Source organism: Bombina bombina, chromosome 1 (assembly GCF_027579735.1).
Source record: "Bombina bombina isolate aBomBom1 chromosome 1, aBomBom1.pri, whole genome shotgun sequence".
NCBI lineage: Eukaryota > Metazoa > Chordata > Amphibia > Anura > Bombinatoridae > Bombina > Bombina bombina.
The window spans coordinates 1,201,940,349-1,201,965,067 of record NC_069499.1 but is presented as its reverse complement, the minus strand read 5'-3'; the positions used below and the strand labels follow the sequence as shown (position 1 = coordinate 1,201,965,067).

At 36.7% G+C, this 24,719-nt stretch overlaps 1 protein-coding gene across 1 annotated transcript; it reads right to left on the bottom strand.

Annotated features, from left to right (window-relative positions):
* Positions 1-66: 66 nt before the first annotated feature.
* Positions 67-24,505, bottom strand: PHOSPHO1 (phosphoethanolamine/phosphocholine phosphatase 1). Its single transcript, XM_053694538.1, has 2 exons — positions 24,400-24,505; positions 67-2,939 (listed from the first exon to the last, which is right to left on the bottom strand). Exon 2 carries the CDS (start codon positions 2,928-2,930, stop codon positions 2,187-2,189), a length of 744 nt encoding a protein of 247 aa, XP_053550513.1. The 5' UTR covers positions 2,931-2,939; positions 24,400-24,505; the 3' UTR covers positions 67-2,186.
* Between the last annotated feature and the right edge of the window lie 214 nt (positions 24,506-24,719).

The following is a 24,719-nucleotide window of genomic DNA, read 5'->3' as shown; positions in this document are numbered from 1 at the left end:
TTAGATAGCACAAAAGGATTTTAAGGCATTAGATGATAAAAAGATAAATTAAACTGACAAAATATCTAGTTCTTAAAATAAATATTTATTGTGCAAACTGAGACCTGAGATTTCCTGAGGATAAAAACACTAAAGAACAGACACAGTGTTGTTGTTTCATTATTTCACAACCTGAGGACTTGCAGACATTGTACAAACCCACTGCAAGGAGCCAGTTTCTCCCACATTCAGGGTTTAAACAGCGATACACAAAAAGCAAATATATGTTGTGATCTTATCATGGTTATAATTGCTTTCATGAATTGCCTTTTGCTTTAATAAAGAATAAACTTTAAAACACCAATTAAAATAGCTTATATTGAGTGTCTATTTATAAATACATGTTGCATACAAAAACATCTTTATAAACAAAATACATTTGATAAAATATAGATTTATGTGAAGTAAACACTTGAAATGGATTACTTCAACATTTCCCTTCTATCCATAAATATATCGGCACACAATGCAGAGTGTACATATACTTCACATAATTAGCGCTAGATGGCATTCCAGCTGTAAACATAACAACTGACAATAGCAACAGCAATATCCAATACAGTGTGTGAAGACTTTTGATATTACAGCCAATTAAGTTCAATAATGGAATGTGATCTAGCTCTTTGTTATCATGTATACTGCTTTTGGTAAAGCTACTATGGTGTTTAGAAAGATAACTGTTATTATATTTAGAATTATTATCTGTTGAGCACCAACAGGTTCCGCAGTGCTAAGGACATGGGTCTAATATGCAAGGTGACAGTTATGGGAGACAAAGGAATAGAGGGCCCTGCCAAGAGTTTCACTGTTCTCTTATGAAGGTGATCTAAAGCAGCTAGGCTTGTAGGCTTAATTATAGTAATTATTCCTAGAAAGGTTTATAACGGGTTGCTGCTATGAATATATCTGGCTTATTTTAATAATGGGAAGCACAAAAAGAGAAAGGGGTGTGAGAAAGTGGTTTTAACATACATAATAAAGTCACAGGCATAACCTTCATGGTTATTTTAGTTACCTAGCATAATGTGTGTTTGTTCATTGTTTTCTAAGTGCCAGTTCTCTCAGTTGCCCCAATTACTGCAAGGTCTGTATATTTATATATCTTGCATTATTATATAACTAGATAGATAGATAGATAGATAGATAGATAGATAGATACTGTGCTAAATAAATATATATATATATTTATTTATTTTTCAAGGTTTGCCATCATTGTCCTTATAATATTGGTATTTTGGAAAAAAATTTAGTTGAACACTTCGATAAATATAAAATTAAAACCACACTTCTAGAGTAAAGTTTCAAGCATTCTAAGATATATATATTATAATTATATTTGTATTATCATAGGTCTCTGTATATTTGGATAATAGATAGCATAAGATGTCTGTGTATTTACTCTAGAACATCAATGTACATGCTTATAATAAATTAAGGTATATAAAATAGCCATCATGCGTCAGCTGTTTGATGCTGTGTGCGACCAGCCCTTTAGAAGACAGGTGTTAGATAGTCTGATGGAACATAGCTGCTGAGAGGCTTGTAGATTCTAGCAGATCAATGTGTATGAATCTATACGAATATATTTATATTCACAAATATGTTCTTCTCCTCATGCTAAAGTCCCTTATTATTTGCTAAATAGTATACTATCAAGATATAGTGAAGTTGACTTTCACAGTTCAAGCACCTTGGCTTTTTATAAAAGAGAATTGCTATAATGTCATCTGTTGACTTAAATAGAACAAGATAGCAAAAAATATCAATATTTTAAGAGGCAACTTAAGTAAAAAAAAAAAAGCCAAAATTTTAAGTAAGTTTTTGTCAGGCATAATCAGTAATCTTTTTCGGTTATTCAGTGCACAGGCTATCAAACCTCAAACTCCTGCACACAAGAGAACGTTTGCTCAAACATTGGTACATACAAAAGATACTGTAGCAATGAAAAAAAAAATCCATAGTACCCTGAAATGTCTTCTAAAATTAGTATGTGTTTTGTTTTTAATTTTATGTTCTTGATTTGCATCTTAAAAAGGATGTTCTTTAATCCTTTTGAAAATGGTAGGTAGTTAAAATAAATGCATAGAGGTTGATCTAAAATGCAGAAGTATATCATTGTCCTTATATATGGATTTGTTTCCACATTTTTAGCTGTTGTTGAGAAGCCCATGGAGATACTTGGCAATGGACTCAGCAGTATCCCATGGAGCTACCATAGATTGGTAGGTTCCTTTCTGCTTCTCTTCCATCTTTTTGATCAGTTGGTGCATGGGGTAGTTTTTCCTGGGGAAAGCAACATCCCTGGAACTGAATATAACAGTTGGGCAGAAATCGTTGGCTCCATCTCCAACATACAAGAGCTTCTCAAATTTCACTCCCTCTTGAGAACGCTCTGTGAGATATTCTGTCAATACTTTTCTCTTGCACATGTTGGCTGGACATTGAAGGCAAGTGTGAGAATGATAGGGACCAAGGGTGAGGTACCCATTCTTCTCCACAGTGGTGGGGTTGCTAATCACCCTGCGGAAGAGAGACTGATAGCCGTTACTTTTCAAGGAACTTTCAATGCCAAACATGTTGGCGTCTGAAATGAGAATAATTTCAAATCGATCTTGATTCTTAAACAAAAAACGAAAGAGATCAGGCATTCCAGGAGATAGTGGGATATTGCTGTATACATCTCTGAGATCCTGCAGGCTCACCCCTTTATCTCCAAGGTATTCAAACACTCTTTGCATGTACTGGTTGTAAAAGCCATCCTTGAATGTCTGACGCAACCAATCAGGAAGGTCCTGGCCAGGTGCCACCTGAATCACTGAGTCATCACTGTTTTCGTTGACTATTGTTTCATCAAAGTCGAAAACCAGAAGATACTTAAGGGTGGTAGCCATCTTTTAAGTCTACATAACATAAAGAACAGTTAGTCATAAACAGATTGAACTTATTTTCAAATTAATTGTGTAAACACTTGACATATCATTTTCTGATGGATGTCCATGGTTAAACATTTCAGGAAGGATTTTTTTCCATTTCAGTGGGTGGTGTACAACAATTAGAAATTCTAGTACTGAAAATATGACTCAAAAACATTAAAGGGTGTTGACAGATGACACAGAGGCTATAAACAGATAAGATATGATTCATAAAGTAAGTTAAATTTCATAACACAAAAGAAAAGATTAACTTTCTCTGGATTAGTTACATAAAAATGGTCTGCTTCTACTAAATTCAGAAATATATCAGTTGCATATTAGTAGTGTGTGCAAAGATATAAAGCACAAAATACAGTTGCAATGGAATTATGACAGGTAAGGTCTCACATTGTCATTGATCAATATCAGTTTAACAAATATATAACAAGTCATAATGACACATTCAATATTTTCTATAGTTATATGTTGTTTTTTTGCAAAATATAACACATTAAAATAAAAAAAACACATTTGAAAGTCAAATAGTATAATACATTTTCTCTTACACTTAACAGCCATGTACATTGTTGTTTTCCTCCCTTCCCCGCCTATCCTAAACCTGTACATACTTTAATGTCCCTGCTGTTCTCACATTGTAATATGAAACGCCTCTTGTAAAACTTGTTCTTTATCCAATGCTCGGTTTAGAGGCCAAAAAGCAAAGGGCTACATTATAAGTGGAGTGCAAACTTGCTCTTTCATGAACGCAACATTTGCACCCCACTCAGTAATACAGGCGCATGCAAATGTGCGCTGATATTACAAGTAAAGCGCAATGTGAACGCAACCTTGTGTTTGCATTGCATGGAAGCTTTGTGCTTACGAGAGTGCACTTATATAGATACCGCAAAGAACCTAATACAGGGAGTAAGTCACGCAGTGTTGGGCAGCATAATTAAAATATATATGTATATGAATATATACATATATAGTTATGTGTTTATATGTGTATATTCACACTGATATATATATATATATATATATATATATATATATATATATATATATATAAAGAATATACATATGTATTTATTAGGGATAGACCCATCTGAGCAGCTGATTTTTAGGGCTGATATTTGGAATTTCTGAAATATCGGTATCGGCCAGAAACGTACAGATATTACCGATATGGAGCAAATCAAAAGAAATTTAGCTATGTGTACTTCAGGGAAACTATGTAGTTTTAAGTGACACAAATCATCTATAGCAGCGGTCGCCAACCAGTGGTCCATGGACCACAAGAAGATGTTGGTGGTCTTTGATACCATCAAGCAGGAATTAATCTCCTCTGATGGTGTCCCCCCTGTTGTGCCGCAACTCCCTACAGTGACTGGCTGGACATTAGTGAGGAGGAGTTAAATTACAATCTCCCTACGCACATTGGGGGATTGGGGGAATCTAATGTAAGTGCAAACCCAAAGGGGGACCAATACAAGAGAAGGAAGATAGAAAGAACTTTATATTATTTCTTCAGCTCTCTTTAACTTTTATTGGGGACACTATACACTATAATTAGGCCGTTGGCTTTATACTCCTGTGGTTTATTGTGGTGTTCTCTCCGCAGTATATTTATATCTGTATAGTACATGTTTATGGTTATTTTATATTAGTCCAGTTAGGTACTTATGAAATATTATTTTCAGTTCTCTGTTATATATAGCGCCATCCCTATATTGCTTGTGTATATATATATATATATATATATATATATATATATATTTATTTTTTTTACTTTACTTTTAACCCTTATCTGTAAAGTGTACTGAGTGAGCGTGTTTTTAGTGAAGAGTTAAGTGGCAGCTTATTATTTGCTAATTATTATACTATCAAGATATAGTGAAGTTGACTTTCACAGTTCAAGCACCTTGGCTTTTAATAAAAGAGAATTGCTATAATGTCATCTGTTGACTTAAATAGAACAAGATGGCAAAAAATATCAATATTTTAAGAGGCAACTTAAGTAAAAAAAAAAAAAAAGCCAAAATTGTAAGTTTTTGTCAGGCATAATCAGTAATCGTTTTCGGTTATTCAGTGCACAGGCTATCAAACCTCAAACTATATATATATATTTTTATTTTATTTTTTTACTTTACTTTTAACCCTTATCTGTAAAGTGTACTGAGTGAGCGTGTTTTTAGTGAAGAGTTAAGTGGCAGCAATATATGAAAAAAACAGAAGCCGTTTAACAGGAGAACATGTTGAAATATTATGCTTTCTGCACTATAATGTTTTTATACTTAACTGGGAGTACTGAAGAAATAGTGTCTAGCTTTGCAGTAGTGACTTACATTTAATTTTATATCAGTGTGCAGTGTAAAAGAGATTTATGCCATTTTCCTAGGTCTTGGGAAGCAATTTAATAAGTTAATTTTCAAGCACTTTATTGTTCCCAGTTGTTTACTTTTAATGTTTAAAATTTTAATAAGCATGTTCAGTTTATACCAGATTTGTGTAGAAATTGTGTTGATTTTTCAAAACTTTAAAATGTACAGAATATCGGCCCCTGTTACCTGAAAGGCGGTCATTAATTGGTATCGGTATTGGCCCTGAAAAAATGATATTGGTCTATCCCTAGTATTTATAGGGACAAAAAACGCAGTCCCCAAAGACTGTTATCTAAAGGCACTTTTCAGTGCTGTTTTTTTTTCCTAACACCCCACACCCCCTCAATTTATCCCCTTATAACTGCTTTGTGCAGTTTTTTTTACACCCCCCAAAAAATTATTTTTAAAAAGGAACTGTACACTTTATTATGGGGGGGAAATTAGGGGACATTTTAAAATTAACCAGAGGTCTGACCTCTTGTTAATTTCACTTAGCACAAATTTCCCCCTTTACGGACACACATTAAATTAGCACTGATTTATCTGATTTGCAGCATTTAAATGTGACAGAATTTGCTTTTTGTCCTCTCTAGCATAGAACAAAGAACAATTTGTACACAAAACCAAGAGTTGTTTTACATCCTTTTAGAACATTATGCCAAAAGTTTTAAAATAGTTTGTGTTATTTCATATTAAAGGGATATAAAAAACATAATTTATGTAAGAACTTACCTGATAAATTCATTTCTTTCATATTGGAAAGAGTCCATGAGCTAGTGACGTATGGGATATACAATCCTACCAGGAGGGGCAAAGTTTCCCAAACCTCAAAATGCCTATAAATACACCCCTCACCACACCCAGAATTCAGTTTAACGAATAGCCAAGTAGCGGGGTGAAAAAATAAGGAGTAAAAAAAAATATACAAAAAGGAGGAAGTAGTGGGGTGATAGAAAAAGGAGTAAAAAGCATCAAAAAAGGAACTGGAAATATAATTGTGCTTACATAAATTAGGTTTTCTTTCATGTAATTGGCAAGAGTCCATGAGCTAGTAACGTATGGGATATTAATACCCAAGATGTGGAACTCCACATAAGAGTCACTAGAGAGGGAGGAATAAAATAAAAACAGCAATTTTCCGCTGAAAAAATTAAATCCACATCTAAAAAAAAATAAGTTTTCCTCATAATTGAAAAGAAAAAAAAACTTAAAACATAAGCAGAGGAATCAAACTGAAACAGCTGCCTTTCTACCAAAAACTGCTTCCGAAGAGGCAAATACATCAAAACAGTAGAATTTAGTAAATGTATGCAAAGAAGACCAAATTGCTGCTTTGCAAATCTGATGAACTGAAGCTTCATTCTTAAAAACCAACAAAGTGGAGACTGGTCTAGTAGAATGAGCTGTGATTCTCTGAGGCGGGGCCTGATGAATCAAAAGCTTTAACCAAGATGCAAAGGAAATGGAAGAAGTTTTCTGGCCTTTCCTGGACCAGAAAAGACAACAAATAGACTAGAAGTCTTCTTGAAATCGTTAGTAGCTTCAACATAATATTTCAAAGCTCTTACAACATCCAGAGAATGTAAGGATCTCTCCAAAGAAGTCTTAGGATTAGGACACAAAGAGGGAACAACAATTTCCCTATTAATGTTACTAGAATTCACAACTTTAAGTAAAACTTTAAATAAAGTCCGCAAAACTGCCTTATCCTGATGGAAAATCAGAAAAGGAGACACATAAGAAAGAGCAGAACATTCGGAAAATCTTCTAGCATTAGAGATAGCCAAAAGGAACAACACTTTCCAAGAAAGTAGTTTAATATCCAAAGAATGCATAGACTTAAAAGGAGGAGCCTGTAAAGCCTTCAAAACCAAATTAAGACTCCAAGGAGGAGAGATTGATTTAATGACAGGCTTGATACGAACCAAAGCCTGCACAAAACAGTGAATATCAGGAAGCTTAGCAATCTTTCTGTGAAATAAAATAGAAAGAGCAGAGATTTGTCCCTTCAAAGAACTTGCAGACAAACCTTTATCCAAACCATCCTGAAGGAACTGTAAAATTCTAGGAATTCTAAAAGAATGCCAGGAGAATTTATGAGAAGAACAACATGAAATATAAGTCTTCCAAACTCAATAATAAATCTTCCAAGAAACAGATTTACGAGCCTGTAACATAGTAAAAATCACTGAGTCAGAGAAAACGCTATGACAAAGCGTTCAATTTCCATACCTTCAAATTTAACGATCTGAGATCCTGATGGAAAAACGGTCCTTGAGACAGAGGGTCTGGTCTTAAAGGAAGTGGCCAAGGTTGGCAACTGGACATCAGAACAAGATCTGCATACCAAAACCTGTGAGGTAATGCTGGTGCTACCAGAAACACAAACAATTATTCCATGATGATCTTGGAGATCACTTTTGGAAGAAGAACTAGAGGTGGGAAGATATAAACAGGTTGGTAAAACCAAGGAACTGCTAACGAATCCACCGACTCCGCCTGAGGATCCCTGGACCTGGACAAGTACCTGGGAAGTTTCTTGTTTAGATGGAAAGCCATCAGATCTATTTCTGGACGACCCCATATCTGAACAATCTGAAAAAATACATCTGGATGGAGAGACCACTCCCCCGGATGTAAAGTCTGACAGCTGAGATAATCCGCTTCCCAATTGTCTACACCTGGAATATGTACTGCAGAAATTAGACAAGATCTGGATTCCGCCCAAGAAAGTATCCAAGATACTTCTTTCATAGCTAGGGGACTATGAGTCCCACCCTGATGATTGACATATGCCAGAGTTGTGATATTGTCTGTCTGAAAACAAATGAATGGTTCTCCCTTCAACAGAGGCCAAACCTGAAGAGCCCTGAAAATAGCACGGAGTTCTAACATATTGATTGGTAACCTCGCTCTCGTGAGGTTTCCAAACCCCTTGTGCTGTCAGAGATCCCCAGACAGCTCCCCAATCTGAAATACTTGCATCTGTTGAGATCACAGTCCAGGTAGAACGAACAAAAGAGGCCCCTTGAACTATATGATGGTGGTCCAACCACCAAGTCAGAGAGAGTCAAACATTGGGATTTAGGAATATTAACTGTGATATCTTTGTATAATCCCTGCACCATTGTTTCAGCATCCAAAGCTGGAGAGGGCTCATATGAAAATGAGCAAAGGGGATTTCATCCGATGCTGCAGTCATGAGACCTAAAACTTGCATGCACATAGCCACTGAAGAGAATGATTGAGACTGAAGGTTCCGACAAGCTAAAACCAATTTTATTCGTCTCTTGTCTGTTAGAGACAGAGTCATGGACACTGAATCTATCTGGACACCTAAAAAGGTGACCCTTGTCTTTGGAATCAAGGAACTTTTTGGTAAATTGATCCTCCAACCATGTCTTTGAAGAAACAACACTAGTTGATTCATGTGAGATTCAGCAGAATGTAAAGACTGAGCTAGTACCAAGATATCATCCAAATAAGGAAACACTGCAATACCCTGCTCTCTGATTACAGAGAGTAGGGCACCAAGAACCTTTGAAAAATTCTTGGAGCTGTCGCTAGGCCAAATGGAAAAGCAACAAATTGGTAATACTTGTCTAGAAAAGAGAATCTCAGAAACTGATAGTGATCTGGATGAATCGGAATATGAAGATATGCATTCTGTAAGTCTATCGTGGACATATAATGACCTTGCTGAACAAAAGGCAGAATAGTCCATAGTTACCATTTTGAAAGTTGGCACTCTTACAAAACAATCCAAAATTTTCAGATCCAGAACTGGCCTGAATGAATTTCCTTTCTTTGGGACAATGAATAGATTTGAATAAAACTTCAGACCCTGTTCCTGAAACGAAACTGGTATGATTACCCCTGAAAGCTCTAGATCTGAAACTCACTTTAGAAAAGCCTGAGCCTTCACTGGATTTGCTGGAATGCATGAGAGAAAAAATCTTCTCACAGGAGGTCTTACTCTGAATCCTATTCGATACCCTTGAGAGACAATACTCTTAATCCAATGATTTTGGACAGAATCTGCCCAAATGTTTTGGAAAAATTTTAATCTGTCCCCCACCAGCTGAGCTGGAATGAGGGCTGCACCTTCATGCAGACTTGGAGGCTGGCTTTGGTTTCCAAAAAAGGCTTGGATTTATTCCAACTTGAAGAAGGTTTCCAATTGGAACCATATTCTTTGGGGGAAGGATTTGGTTTCTGTTCCTTATTCTGTCAAAAAGAACAAAAAGGATTAAAAGCTTTAGATTTACCCTTAGATCTTTTATCCTGAGGTAAAAAAAACTCCCTTCCCCCTAGTGAAAGCTGAAATATTTGAGTCCAACTGAGAACCAAATAAATTGTTACCTTGGAAAAAAAAAAAAAAAAAAAAGAGATAGTATTCTAGACTTAGATACCATGGGGGGTAGTTATCAAGCCGTCTACTTTTCTGGCTTCGCCGGCCCAATACGCCCGCCTAAGCTCGCCTACCTTCGCCACCGCGGACCTGAAAAAATACGCCTAAGTTATCAAATAAAGCTGTCAAAAAGCCGCGGGGCGATGAGCAGCGGACTGTGACAGTTATCACTCATCCGATCTCGCGGCTCTTCGGCTTTTTCTCAGCTTTATTGCTAGCCTGTCACTAAGCACACACACTAACTACACTGTTCTATCCCTATACCAGCGCCCCCGGAGCCTCCCGCAACTCAATAAAGTTACTAACCCCTAAACCGCCGCTCCTAGACCCTGCCGCAACTCTTATAAATGTATTAACCCCTAAACCGCCGCTCCTAGACCCTGCCGCAACTCTTATAAATGTATTAACCCCTAAACCGCCGCTCCCGGACACCGCTGCCACCTACAGTATACCTAGTAACCCCTATCCTGCCCCCCCTACACCGTCGCCCTCTATTATAAAGTTATTAACCCCTATCCTGCTGATCCCGCACCTCTCCGCAACTAAATAGTTTAACCCCTAAACCGCCGCTCCCTGAACCCGCCGCAACCTATATTAAACCTATTAACCCCTATCCTGCCCCCCCTACACCGTCGTCACCTATAATAAATTTATTAACCCCTAATCTGCCTCCCCTACACCGTCGCCCCCTATAATAAATTTATTAACCCCTATCCTGCCCCCCACTACGCCGCCGCCACTGTAATAAAATTATTAACCCCTAAACCTAAGTCTAACCCTAACGCCCCCCTAACTTAAATATTAATTAAATAAATCTAAATAAATTAACTCTTATTAACTAAATGAATCCTATTTAAAACTAAATACTTACCTTTAAAATAAACCCTAATATAGCTACAATATAAATAATAATTATATTCTAGCTATCTTAGGATTTAATTTTATTTTACAGGTACCTTTCAATTTATTTTAACTAGGTACAATAGCTATTAAATAGTTATTAACTATTTAATAGCTTACCTAGCTAAAAGAAACAGAAATTTACCTGTAAAATAAATCCTAACCTAAGTTACAATTACACCTAACACTACACTATACTTTAATAAATTATTCCTATTTAAAAATAAATACTTACCTGTAAAATAAACCCTAAGATAGCTACAATATAATTAATAATTATATTGTAGCTATCTTAGGATTTATATTTATTTTACAGGTAAGTTTGTATTCATTTTAGCTAGTTAGAATAGTTATTAAATAGTTATTAACTATTTAATAACTACCTAGCTAAAAGAAATACAAAAATTACCTGTAAAATAAATCCTAACCTAAGTTACAACTAAACCTAATACTACACTATCATTAAATTAATTAAATAAACTACCTACAAATAACTACAATTAAATACAATTACATAAACTAACTAAAGTACAAAAAATAAAAAAAGCTAAGTTACAAAAAATAAAAAAATAAGTTACAAACATGTTAAAAATATTACAACAATAATTTAAGCTACTTACACCTAATCTAAGCCCCCTAATAAAATAACAAACCCCCCCAAAATAAAAAAATGCCCTACCCTATTCTAAATTAAATAAAGTTCAAAGCTCTTTTACCTTACCAGCCCTTAAAAGGGCCACTTGTGGGGGCATGCCCCAAAGAAAACAGCTCTTTTGCCTGTAAAAGAAAAATACAACCCCCCCCCCAACATTAAAACCCACCACCCACATACCCCTAATCTAACCCAAACCCCCCTTACAAAAACCTAACACTAATCCCCTGAAGATCATCCTACCTTGTCTTCACTCAGCCGAGCAGCGATGGAACCGAAGTGGACATCCGGAGCGGAAGAAGTTAATCCTCCAAGCGCGCTGAAGAAATCTTCCATCCGATGAAGTCATCATCCAGGCGGCGCTGAAGAAAAGTCTTCGATCCGGCCGATGTCATCTTCAAAGAGGCGCTGAAGAGGTCTTCTATCCGGGCGATGTCATCTTCCAAGCCGGGTCTTGAATCTTCCTCCTGCCGACGCGGAACCTCCTTCTTCACCGACGGACTACGACGAATGAAGGCTCCTTTAAGGGACGTCATCCAAGATGGCGTCCCCTCAATTCCGATTGGCTGATAGGATTCTATCAGCCAATCGGAATTAAGGTAGGAAAAATCTGATTGGCTGATGGAATCAGCCAATCAGATTGAACTTGATTCTGATTGGCTGACTCCATCAGCCAATCAGAATATTCCTACCTTAATTCCGATTGGCTGATAGAATCCTATCAGCCAATCGGAATTGAGGGGACGCCATCTTGGATGACGTCCCTTAAAGGAGCCTTCATTCGTCGTAGTCCGTCGGTGAAGAAGGAGGTTCTGCGTCGGCGGGAGGAAGATTCAAGACCCGTCTTGGAAGATGACATCGCCCGGATAGAAGACCTCTTCAGCGCCTCTTTGAAGATGACATCGGCCGGATCGAAGACTTTTCTTCAGCGCCGCCTGGATGATGACTTCATCGGATGGAAGATTTCTTCAGCGCCGCTTGGAGGATTAACTTCTTCCGCTCCGGATGTCCACTTCGGTTCCATCGCTGCTCGGCTGAGTGAAGACAAGGTAGGATGATCTTCAGGGGATTAGTGTTAGGTTTTTGTAAGGGGGGTTTGGGTTAGATTAGGGGTATGTGGGTGGTGGGTTTTAATGTTGGGGGGGGGTGTTGTATTTTTCTTTTACAGGCAAAAGAGCTGTTTTCTTTGGGGCATGCCCCCACAAATGGCCCTTTTAAGGGCTGGTAAGGTAAAAGAGCTTTGAACTTTATTTAATTTAGAATAGGGTAGGGCATTTTTTTTATTTTGGGGGGGTTTGTTATTTTATTAGGGGGCTTAGATTAGGTGTAAGTAGCTTAAAATTGTTGTAATATTTTTAACATGTTTGTAACTTATTTTTTTATTTTTTTGTAACTTAGCTTTTTTTATTTTTTGTACTTTAATTAGTTTATGTAATTGTATTTAATTGTAGTTATTTGTAGGTAGTTTATTTAATTAATTTAATGATAGTGTAGTATTAGGTTTAATTGTAACTTAGGTTAGGATTTATTTTACAGGTAATTTTGTATTTATTTTAGCTAGGTAGTTATTAAATAGTTAATAACTATTTAATAACTATTCTAACTAGCTAAAATAAATACAAAGTTACCTGTAAAATAAATATAAATCCTAAGATAGCTACAATATAATTATTAATTATATTGTAGCTATCTTAGGGTTTCTTTTACAGGTAAGTATTTATTTTTAAATAGGAATAATTTATTAAAGTATAGTGTAGTGTTAAGTGTAATTGTAACTTAGGTTAGGATTTATTTTACAGGTAAATTTCTGTTTCTTTTAGCTAGGTAAGCTATTAAATAGTTAATAACTATTTAATAGCTATTGTACCTAGTTAAAATAAATTGAAAGGTACCTGTAAAATAAATATTAATCCTAAAATAGCTAGAATATAATTATTATTTATATTGTAGCTATATTAGGGTTTATTTTAAAGGTAAGTATTTAGTTTTAAATAGGATTCATTTAGTATAATAAGAGTTAATTTATTTAGATTTATTTAATTAATATTTAAGTTAGGGGGGCGTTAGGGTTAGACTTAGGTTTAGGGGTTAATAATTTTATTACAGTGGCGGCGGCGTAGTGGGGGGCAGGATAGGGGTTAATAAATTTATTATAGGTGGCGACGGTGTGGGGGGGCAGGATAGGGGTTAATACATTTAATATAGGTTGCGGCGGGTTCAGGGAGCGGCGGTTTAGGGGTTAATACATTTATTATAGTTGCGGTGGGCTCCGGGAGCGGCGGTTTAGGGGTTAATATGTATAGAGTAGCTTGCGGTGGGCTCCGGGAGTGGCGGTTTAGGGGGTAATAACTTTATTTAGTTGCGGCGGTGTAGGGGGGACAGATTAGTGGTGTTTAGACTCGGGGTACATGTTAAGGTGTTAGGTGTAGACAGCTCCCATAGGAATCAATGGGATGTCTGTCAGCAGCGAACTTGTACTTTCGCTATGGTCAGACTCCCATTGATTCCTATGGGATCCGCCGCCTCCAGGGGTGGCGGTTTGAAAACCAGGTACGCTGGGCCGTAAAAGTGCCGAGCGTACCTGCTAGTTTTTTGATAACTAGCAAAAGTAGTGAGAATGTGCCGCACTTGTGTGCGGAACATCTGGAGTGACGTAAGAATCGATCTGTGTCGGACTGAGTCCGGCGGATCGAAGCTTACGTCACAAAATTCTACTTTTGCCGGTCTCGAGCCTTTGATAACTAAGGCGTATCAGCCTCGCCACAAATACGCTGCGGAATTCCAGCGTATTTGAGGTTGACGGCTTAATAACTAGGCCCCCATGTCAGCATTCCAATATTTGAGCCACATAGCTCTTCTAGCTAAAATAGCTAAAGACATAGATTTAACATTAATTTTGATTACATCAAAAATAGCATCACAGATAAAACGATTAGCATGTTGAAGCAAGCGAACAATGCTAGACAAATCAGGATCTGTTTCCTGTTGCGCTAAGCTTTCCAACCAGAAAGTTAATGCAGCTGCAACATCAGCAATAGAAATGGCAGGCCTGAGAAGATAGCCAGAATATAAATAAGCTTTCTTTAGATGAGATTCAAGTTTCCTATCTAAAGGATCCTTAAAGGGATATTAACCCCACATTTTTTTATTTCAGGATTCAGATAGAGCATGCAATTTTAAGCAACTTTCTAATTTACTCCTATTATCAATTTTTCTTTGTTCTCATGTTATCTTGATTTAAAAAAAGCAGTAATAAAAGGTTAGGAGCCGGACCATTTTTAGTTCAGCACCTTGGTAGAGCTTGCTGATTGGTTTGCTACATTTAGTCACAAATCCGCAAGTGCTACCCAGGTACTGAACAAAAAATGGTCCGGCTCTAAAGCTTACAGTACTGCTTTTTCAAATCAAGATAGCATGAGAACAAAGAAAAATTGATAATAGGAGTAAATTAGAAAGGTGCTTAAAATCTCATGATCTTTCTGAATAATGAAATTAAAAATTAGGTTTAGTATCCCTTTAAAGGAAGTACTATCTTCCATAGGGATAGTAGTACGTTTGGCAAGATTGGAGTTTTTGGGATTTTTTTCCCAAAACTCCAATCTGACTGCTGGCAAAGGATACAACTTTTTAAACCTAGAAAAAGGAATAAAAGAAGTACCAGGCCTATTCCATTCCTTTGAAATAATATAAGAAATAGCATCAGGAACTGGAAAAACCTCTGGAGTAACCACAGGAGGTTTATAAACAGAATTTAAACGTTTACTAGTTTTAGTATCAAGAGGACTAGTTTCCTCAATATCCAAAGTAATCAACACTTCTTTTAACAAGGAACTAATATACTGCATCTTAAAGAGATACGTAGATTTGTCAGTGTCAATATCTGGGGTAGGATCTTCTGAATCAGATAGATCCTCATCAGAGGAGGATAATTCAGTATGTTGTCGGTCATTTGAAATTTCATCAACTTTATGAAAAGTTTTAAAAGACCTTTTACGTTTAATAGAAGGTGGAATAGCAGACAAAGCCTTCTGAATCGCATCAGCAATAAAATCTTTTATATTCACAGGGATATCATGTACATTAGATGTTGAAGGAACAACAGGCATTGTACTAGTACTGACGGATACATTCTCTGCATGTAAAAGCTTATCATGACAAGTGTTACATACTACAGCTGGAGATATAATCTCTGCTAACTTACAACAGATACACTTATCTTTGGTAGAACTGTTATCAGGCAGCAGGGATCCAACAGTGGTTTCTCAGACAGGATCAGATTGAGACATCTTGCAAATGTAAGAGAAAAAACAACATATAAAGCAAAATTATCAATTTCCATATATGGCAGTTTCAGGAATGGGAAAAAAATGCAAACAGCATAGCCCTCTGAGCATAGAAAAAGGCAAGAGGCATATCGGAATGGGGTTTAAATAATTAAATTATTTGGCGTCAAGTATAACGCGCAACGCAAAATGAATTTTTTTGGCGCTAACATCCGGAAATTACGCAACTCGCAAATTTGCGTCACCGAACGTACCTTTGCGCCAAAAAAAATTTGCGCCAAGAATGACACAATAAATATCAGCATTTTGCGGCCTTGCCAGCATAATTTTGCCTATAGCAGATAGCCAAACCAGTACTGAAACAGTTATCAGTAGAGGTAATGGAATATGAGAGTATATCGTTGATCTGAAAAGGGAGGTAGGAGATGAATCTCTACGACGATAACCAAGAACCTATGGAACAGACTACCCGCAAAGAAAACCATAGAATTCAATAGGCGATACTCCCTTCACATCCCTCTGACATTCACTGTACTCAGAGGAATCAGGCTTCAAAATGCTGAGAAGCACATATCACAGAAGAAAATCAAGCACAAACTTACTTCACCACCTCAATAGGAGGCAAAGTTTGTAAAACTGAATTGTGGGTGTAGTGAGGGGTGTATTTATAGGCATTTTGAGGTTTGGGAAACTTTGCCCCTCCTGGTAGGATTGTATATCACATACGTCACTAGCTCATGGACTCTTGCCAATTACATGAAAGAAACAATATTTTTTTCATGGTTCAGATAGAGCATACAGTTATATATATTTCAACTAATATGTATGTAAAATATCTGTATTAATAATAATTAATTGTTTTTAATCATATCCTGATAGTCGGACCTTGCTAAAGAAGTTCTGTTTCTCCTATGATAATTCCTATTCCTTTTAACCAACTAGTTGCATTTATGCCACTATAGTTACAAGGTCTAACAGAGGGCTTCATAGCAGGTTCATATGCCCTACTTACTATAAAGTCTAAAAGTGGTTCATATAACAAGTAGATGGTTCATTTATATTTCTTATAGGTCACGAGAGTGGCACACCTACTAATGCTACACCTTCTGTTGCAATATTCTGTTGCTTTGCTTACATTTATGCAATTGTACTTTATATTAATGGTATTTGCATCATGTAAAGTTTAGTTGTCTGCCAGTTTGAAGCTAAAGGTACAATAGATTGTATTGTGATCCACTTGAAATGTGCATTGTTACTAACTAGTTTATAGCCAGAGGCGTAACCAGAACTTACTGGACCCCAGGGCAAAGTCTGTGACTGACCCCCCCCCCCCCCTCATTTGAACAGCATCCATGCCAAAGCATAGCTTGTGAAATAAATATATACACACACACACATACACACATGCAAACACTACAGCACTAAGAAAAGCAGTGGGCCCCCTAAAAGAATGGGCCCTGTAACATTGGAGTTCCCTGAGAAACTGTAGTTACACCCCTGTTTACAGCTACAAGTACAATATGTTGTCCTGAAGCATTCTTGAATTTTGCATTTATTTTATTTACTGCTCTAGGCTTTCCTGTTAGCCTAAGTATATATACACCAACAAATATGTGACAACTGTCTTATTGAAAATAGAGGTATAGTCACCATTTGTTAGTTTGAAACTACAGATATGATAGGCTGTATTACAATGCTCTTGAAATATGCCTTTAAGGAACTCTGTACCTATTCTTTTTTCAGCTGTAAATTTTGTGTTTGTCCAAGTACACATGTACATTTCATTTTGCAACAATCCCTATCAAACTGATCTGCTGTGATATTCAAAACCTCAATAAAAATATTATAATAAACAAAAATTAATAGTTTCAATATCCACTGTTACCTCTGTTGGGTTCATTTGAAGGGACATAATACTCATATGCTAAATCACTTGAAACTGATGCAGCATAACTGTGAAAAGCTGACATGAAAATATCACCTAAACATCTCTATGTAAAAATGGAAGATATCTTACCTTAAAATGTCTTCAGCTCACCAGAGTAAGTGTTCTGTGAACAGTTATACTTCAGCTGCAGTCCAACTACAAGTTGAAAAAAACAAAATAGCCACTCAGCATCAGCAGTGCTGAGGTCATGCTTTGCTTTGTTGTGATCTCATGAGAATTCACTGAAATCTCATAAGATTTTGCAGTAAACTAAATAAAAATATAATATGACTGTGCCTGTACATGCCAGGTGCACACTCCATTGCAAGTCCAGGGACTAGCATCCTGATTGGTTGCTTAAAGTCTCTTTACAGTGGGGTGTGAATAGTTAGGACATTTTGAAGTAAAAATATCTTCCTTTTTTCCTGTAGAGATGTTCAGGTGATATTTTCTAGCCAGTTTTTTACATCTATGCTGCATCACTTTCAAGTGCTTTAACATGTGGGTATCATGTCCCTTTAAAGAGATAGTACCATCAACATTAAACGTTAATAACTAAGATAGGGCATACAATTTCAAACATCAAAACTTTCCAATTTGCTCCTATTAACACATTTGCTATGTCCTCTTTGTATGCTTTGTTCAAGAGTAAACCTAGGTAGGCCCAAGAACAGCAACACTCTACTGGGAGCTAGCTAAACACATCTGGTAAACCAAAGGCAAGAAGCATATGTGAGCAGCCACCAATCACCAGCTAGCTCCTAGCAGTGCATTGCTGATCCTGAGCCTATCTAGGTATGCTTTTCTGCAATAGAGAGAAAGAAAATGGAGTGCATTAGATAAGAGAAGCAAACTAGAAAGTTGCTTATACCTGCTATATCTGAATCATGCAAGTTAAATCTTGAATTTACTGTCCCTTAATAGTCAGATATTTTCTAACTAATTACAGGAATATGGATGTATAGGGGATGTGATGCTATTGGGAGAGAAACCTTGTACTCAATATAATCTCTGTTGAATAAAAATATTCTAATAAATAAGGTTGTTTTGTGTCCAATTACAATTATTTGATCTAAAGGTCTCAAGCAATGAAACTTTATAAAACCACTTTAAATAAGCAGGGCAATAAAGAATTTAAGGGACTTTAAAGTTACAAAAAAAAGGAAGGTCTATTGTCCCTCACAAGGATGCATAGTTGGAGAGCTGATACAGACTTCTCATAGGAATTCAAGCTGAGGGGCTGCAAGGTACCTGGGGACACAGACATTCCCTCTACAGGACTTTTATCTGATATCCTGATTAAAAATAATAATAATAATAATAATAATAATCTCTCTTGTAAGTCTATTTTATTTTGAGCTTTTTATCTTTTATATTTAACACACTTGAGTCAGAGTGCACTGTTGTACTAATCATAAATTATTTGGCTGCATAAATCCTAAAATATTAAAAAATATGTTTGTAATGGAAACATAGCAACATAGAGTTTGACAGTAGATAAGAACCAAAAAGGCCCATCAAGTCTACACATATTACAGGTAACTATTTTCTTAGGATAGACTTATGCATGTCCCATGAATTGTAATTAATTATTTTACAGTCCCTGTGTTTACCACCTCTATTGGAAGTTTATTCCATGAATCCATCCTCACATTTCTCCTGAATCTGCTACCCTCTAATTTAAGATTGTGACCCCTTGTTTTGGCATTTATTTTTTGTGGAAAATGTTTTCAGCTTCCACTTTATTAAGTCCCTTCATATATTTGAAGGTTTCTGTTATGTCACCTATTTTCCTTCTCTCCTCTAAACATATTTAGGCTATAGGGTCTTTCTTTGAATGCTTTATATTTTAGAATGTGTACCATTTTAGTAGCCCTCCTTTGGACAGTTACTAATTTATTTATATCCTTCTGGACATATGGGGCGCGATCCAATAAAGATCGTAGTTTGTGGCGCAAGCGAGGGAACCCCCGCCGCCCGCAGTTTCAGCTCGCAACTCGAGCTATCCTATATACGGCGCCGTCAGAGGCTAAAGTGCCGTAAGTCTGACAAACCAGCGATGTCCAGAAATCTGTGTAAGTACAAATTTCTGGAGTCGCCAGTGACTTACGGCACATTAGAAACTGCCGGCGCCTACAAAACCTGACTAAAGTTATAAAATCACCCGTACTGTCTAACACGCCTCCCAAACATAGCCCGACATGTCTAACCCTTTATCCGCTATCCCCCCTCACTATCCTAACAATAAAATTTGTATTTACCCCTAAACCGCCGCTCCCGGACCCCGCCGCCAGCTATATTAAATCTATAACCCCCTAAAGTGAGCCCCCTACCCCGCCGCCATCTATCTTACCTACCCCCTAAAGTGAGCCCCCTACCCCGCCGCCATCTATATTACCTACCCCCTAAAGTGAGCCCCCTACCCCGCCGCCATCTATCTTACCTACCCCCTAAAGTGAGCCCCCTACCCCGCCGCCATCTATCTTACCTACCCCCTAAAGTGAGCCCCTTACACCGCCGCCATCTATTTTAAAAATATTAACCCCTAATTTAATCCGCCTACACAGCCGCCACCTATATTAACCCTAATTTTATTAGGGCTAATATAGTTATTATAGTATATATATATATTAAGTATAATAACCCTATCTAACTCTAACATCCCTAACTAAATTCTTATTAAAATAAATCTAATTAATATTAATATTATTAATTAAAATATTCCTATTTAAATCTAAATACTTAGCTATAAAATAAACCCTAAGATAGCTACAATGTAATTAATAATTACATTGTAGCTATTTTAGGGTATATATTTATTTTACAGGTAACTTGGTATTTATTTTAACTAGGTACAATAGCTATTAAATAGTTAATAACTATTTAATAGCTACCTAGTTAAAATAATTACCAATTTTCCTGTAAAATAAATCCTAACCTAAGTTACAAATACACCTACACTATCAATAAATTAAATAAACTACAAATATCTAGACTAAAATACAATAAAATAATCTAAACCTTACATGTTTCGTACCCTGCGGCACTTAATCATAGGTATACCTATGATTAAGTGCCGCAGGGTACGAAACATGTAAGGTTTCCTCCTCCTCCACCTTTTGTTTGCAACATGAGTGTTGTTATTTTAGAGAATTTTTGAATAAAGAATGATTTTTTAACTTTTATCCTGGAGTGCCGCCTGTCCTCTACAGTAAATTTCTGCTACTGAGCCTACCTAGGTTTACACTTCAACAAGACACCAAGAGAACAAAGCAAATTTGGTTATATTAAAGTACATTGGAAAGTTGTTTACATTACATGCTCTGTCTTAAAGGGACAGTTTACTCAAAAAATTTATCCCCTTTAATTTGTTCCCAATGATCTACTTTACCTGCTGGAGTGTATTAAATTGTTTACAAGTAGCTCCTTTACCCTTATATTGGCATTTGAAATTGTTAATTTAGCATGTGGTATCCCCACCTATTCTGAAAGTTTGTGGCCGCGCGTACCAGCTATAGATAAGCTTTGTAAACACAGCCAGCAGAAGAAATTACACTCCCAGTGTGATAAAGCAGAGATAAGGTAATAAAATGTTGATTTTCCATTGTTCTCTCAAAGTATTGGTGATTGTTTTAAGGACAGATATAAGATAAAGAAGCAAGTATATGTGCACAATGTGATACAGTAATGAGATCTGATTATACCTACAAGCTCAACCTATTTTATTAGGCTGTGGCTTCAAAACACAAAATCAGAGCTTTAATATACAGAAATAAACCTTAAAAAGCTAATTTTCATACATTTTTTACTCTGCAGTTGGTAAAAAAAGCAATTGTAAACACATTAAGGGAAAAACTATTTTACAGTATACTGTCCCTTTAATCATTCAAATTTAATTTTGACTTGACTGTCCCTTTAAACAATGAAATACTGAAGTGACAAGGACAGATGCACCTGACACTCAATAGATTTGTCTTTTACACAACATATAGCATGGCAGACAGTTTAGCAAAAGTATGGAAGATCAATACAGCTTGACCCGAGCATTTAAAGTCTGAATGTCATGCTGAGATGTTACACTAGAAGATAAAAAAATGGCAAAATATGTAATAAAATAGTTTAAATGGTTTGATAAGAGCAGTTTCAGTAAAATTTGCTGAGCAATTCCTGATTAGCATGGAAGAAAAACATGACAGTGAAATGCAATAAAAACATAACTCCAGTAGGAGTACTGTCTAAATCTACAGTGAGTTACAAGTGAAATGTATTTCCAGAACAGCAGGGCTTTATAGGCAGAGAATAAATGAATATAAGGTTTGATAACAGAATGGCTCAGAGAATGTGTAACCCTAAAGCTAACAGCAGAAACATTAATTACCAGTGAAGTAGCCATCTAAATAGTTAAAGGGACACTGAACCCACATTTTCCCTTTTGTAATTCAGAAAGAGCATGCAATTTTAAGCAACTTTCTAATTTGCACCTATTATCATTTTTTCTTCATTCTCTTGCTATCTTTATTTGAAGAAGAAGGCATCTAAGCTTTTTTTGGTTTTAGTACTCTGGACAGCACTTTTTTATTGGTGGATGAATTTATCCACCAATCAGCAAGGGCAACCCAGGCTGTTCACCAAAAATGGCCCGGCATCTAAACTTACATTTGTGCATTTCAAATAAAGATACCAAGAGAATGAAGAAAATTTGATAATAGGAGTAAATTAGAAAGTTGCTTAAAATGTCATGCTCAATCTGAATCATGAAAGAAAAAAATTTGGGTACAGTGTCCCTTTAAGTCAAAGTGTGTGAAGAAAAAGTTGCCAAGAGAAAAAAGTTCCCATCAGGGCAGTGCTGTAAAGAGGAGAAGAAAGAGGCAGAGGGAACATAGCAAGTGTTGTGTTAGAGTGGACAGTGGCTAAATGCTGAACAGTATTTACAAGAGGGGAAAGAAATGAAATGACTGAGATGAAAATCGGTCATGGTGCCAGGTAGAGACAGGATTCACTGCATGTACTAGCAAAAGGTAGATGTGTCACTAAAATGTGAAGTGCTGTTTAATTTACAAAGGAGAATTAAAGGGACACTGATGTAATATGTGTCTACATAATAATGTGTTCCTGATTACTTGTTATATCAGCTGCAGAGTAGTAAATGTATTGGAAACTGCTCCTAAGGTTCATTTTTGTATTTGAAATAGCTAATTTTACTAATTAAAATCATCACCCATTGTTCTAATTAATAGGCACATTCCAATGAGATGCGCCTGCAAGAAGTGCAAACTTGTTTATCTTGTCTCACAATCTCTTTATACACATAAAGACTAAGAGAAGAGTTCAACCAGAAAATTACAGGCTTGGCAGCTTGTTCTCTGGAGGGCCACCACCTGGGAGCAGCCTCTTTTAGTCCAATTGTGCTTTTCACAGAGGAGAATTTTCCTAAAGTGTATCAGTCTGATCCTGACAAAAAAAAGGAAGGTCCAGCCCTGAAATACCAAACAGTCCATCTCTGAGCAATCCTACATGATTGTTTATGCCTTCTGTGGGCCTCATCACTATCTCTATATACAAAGGCGAGTACTAAGGTACTGACATTTCTCATTATAAGTGGTGGTTTTAGCTATTTCAACTACAAACATATACCTAAAGGAGCAATTTCCAAAACATGTAATATTCTGTAGCTGATATAACAAATATGGACATATTGGGGGAAATTAATTTTACAGAACATACAGTCAAAAGCTCAACTCAAGTAAAATCGCCTACAAAGGCCACACTCCTTAATCGTTAGAACTCATTCATGTTTGCACCAAAGGCTCCTAAAATATTGATACCTTGACTTCTGCAACCCTATTTTTGTCTACCCTTAGGACCCTTATAAGTAGGCTGACCATATTGCCGCTTTAAAAAGGGACACATATGAAAAATACATATGTCAGGGCTGTTTAAGAAATGATTTTTATAAGAACCCTCACATATGTAGTTTTCATATGTGTCCCTTTTTAAAGCGGCAATATGGTCAGCCTACTTATAAGTGATACACAATGACCAATAGCAATACACTTACTCTGCCTAACCTATACTAATGACAAATGAATTTTACAATCTCCTAATCTTACTCTCACTGAAACAAACTCCTATTATCATTCACAAACACCAATTAATTCCACCATCCAATCTTTCTATGTTTTTTCCCAACGACCAATCTCTATTATTAATCACAAACACAAAATCCTCCTCCATTGTTGCCTCAAGTGAATAAAATCCCAAGCATTGTTTTCATGGGTTGGTGTATGGCAGCTCTAGGGTTAAGCGCGTGAATAGGACACTTGTGTCAGTGGAAAGGACCATTTGGGAGGTTTAAGTATGTGACATTTATGCAAGTGTCATTGGTGGGTGTATTAATGGGATGGAGGTGCGGTTTGGGTGAATAATGGGAAGCTGGTTTCAGTACAAGTAATAATGATATTATTGGGACTAACTAGGTGGATTTGGAGCTTCTGGAACAGATGACTTTGGTTTCAGAGTTTAAGAATGCAATAATATTTTCCGTGGGACTATTAATAAATACTTGACGTTAATGTACATAGTAATACCGGTTTCAGAAGGGACAGTAATGATGGATTATCTATCATAAATGTCCTTTTACCTGGATGTCACAGCCAGTGACTATAATAAACCGCCTCGCTCCCTTGCCTGCTGCTTGCCCTCTAATTGATCCCAAATATGAGCTAGCATGCAGATATGTCACTGTACAGATGGTTTGTCCCTGCGCCCCCTTTATAAGTAGTTTCTCCCACTGCTCTTGCCCCTAGCTGTATCTCCTCCCCACGTGATTTTGTGAAGGTCACCCCAAGCTAGCTAGCATATGAAATGACAGCGGTGTATGAGCTTTGTTACCTCTTGGTCCCTGACAGCAAGTCGGGTCTGATGCTGATCTCTAGCTGGTGCTTTTCTCCTGCAAAGCTTTTATGTCAAGATGAGAACTGGCCGCATCCCTCACGTCACCTGCACCTCAAGTAGATCAGCCAATAGCAGTGAGCGGCGAGCTCTCAGTACACTGCAAGGGGGCGGAGAGTAACGCCCCATCAGAAAAAATGTCACGCCCACACCCATTCACAATACCACCGAAACCCCGCCTTTTCATTAAGATCACGCCCATAATAATTACATGATGTCTAAGACACCTCCTCTGTTATGCATGTACAGTTAGATCGTGT

Coding starts and splice junctions, on each gene's coding strand:
- PHOSPHO1 (XM_053694538.1), bottom strand. CDS start 2,930: ATGGCTACCACCCTTAAGTATCTTCTGGTTTTCGACTTTGATGAAACA.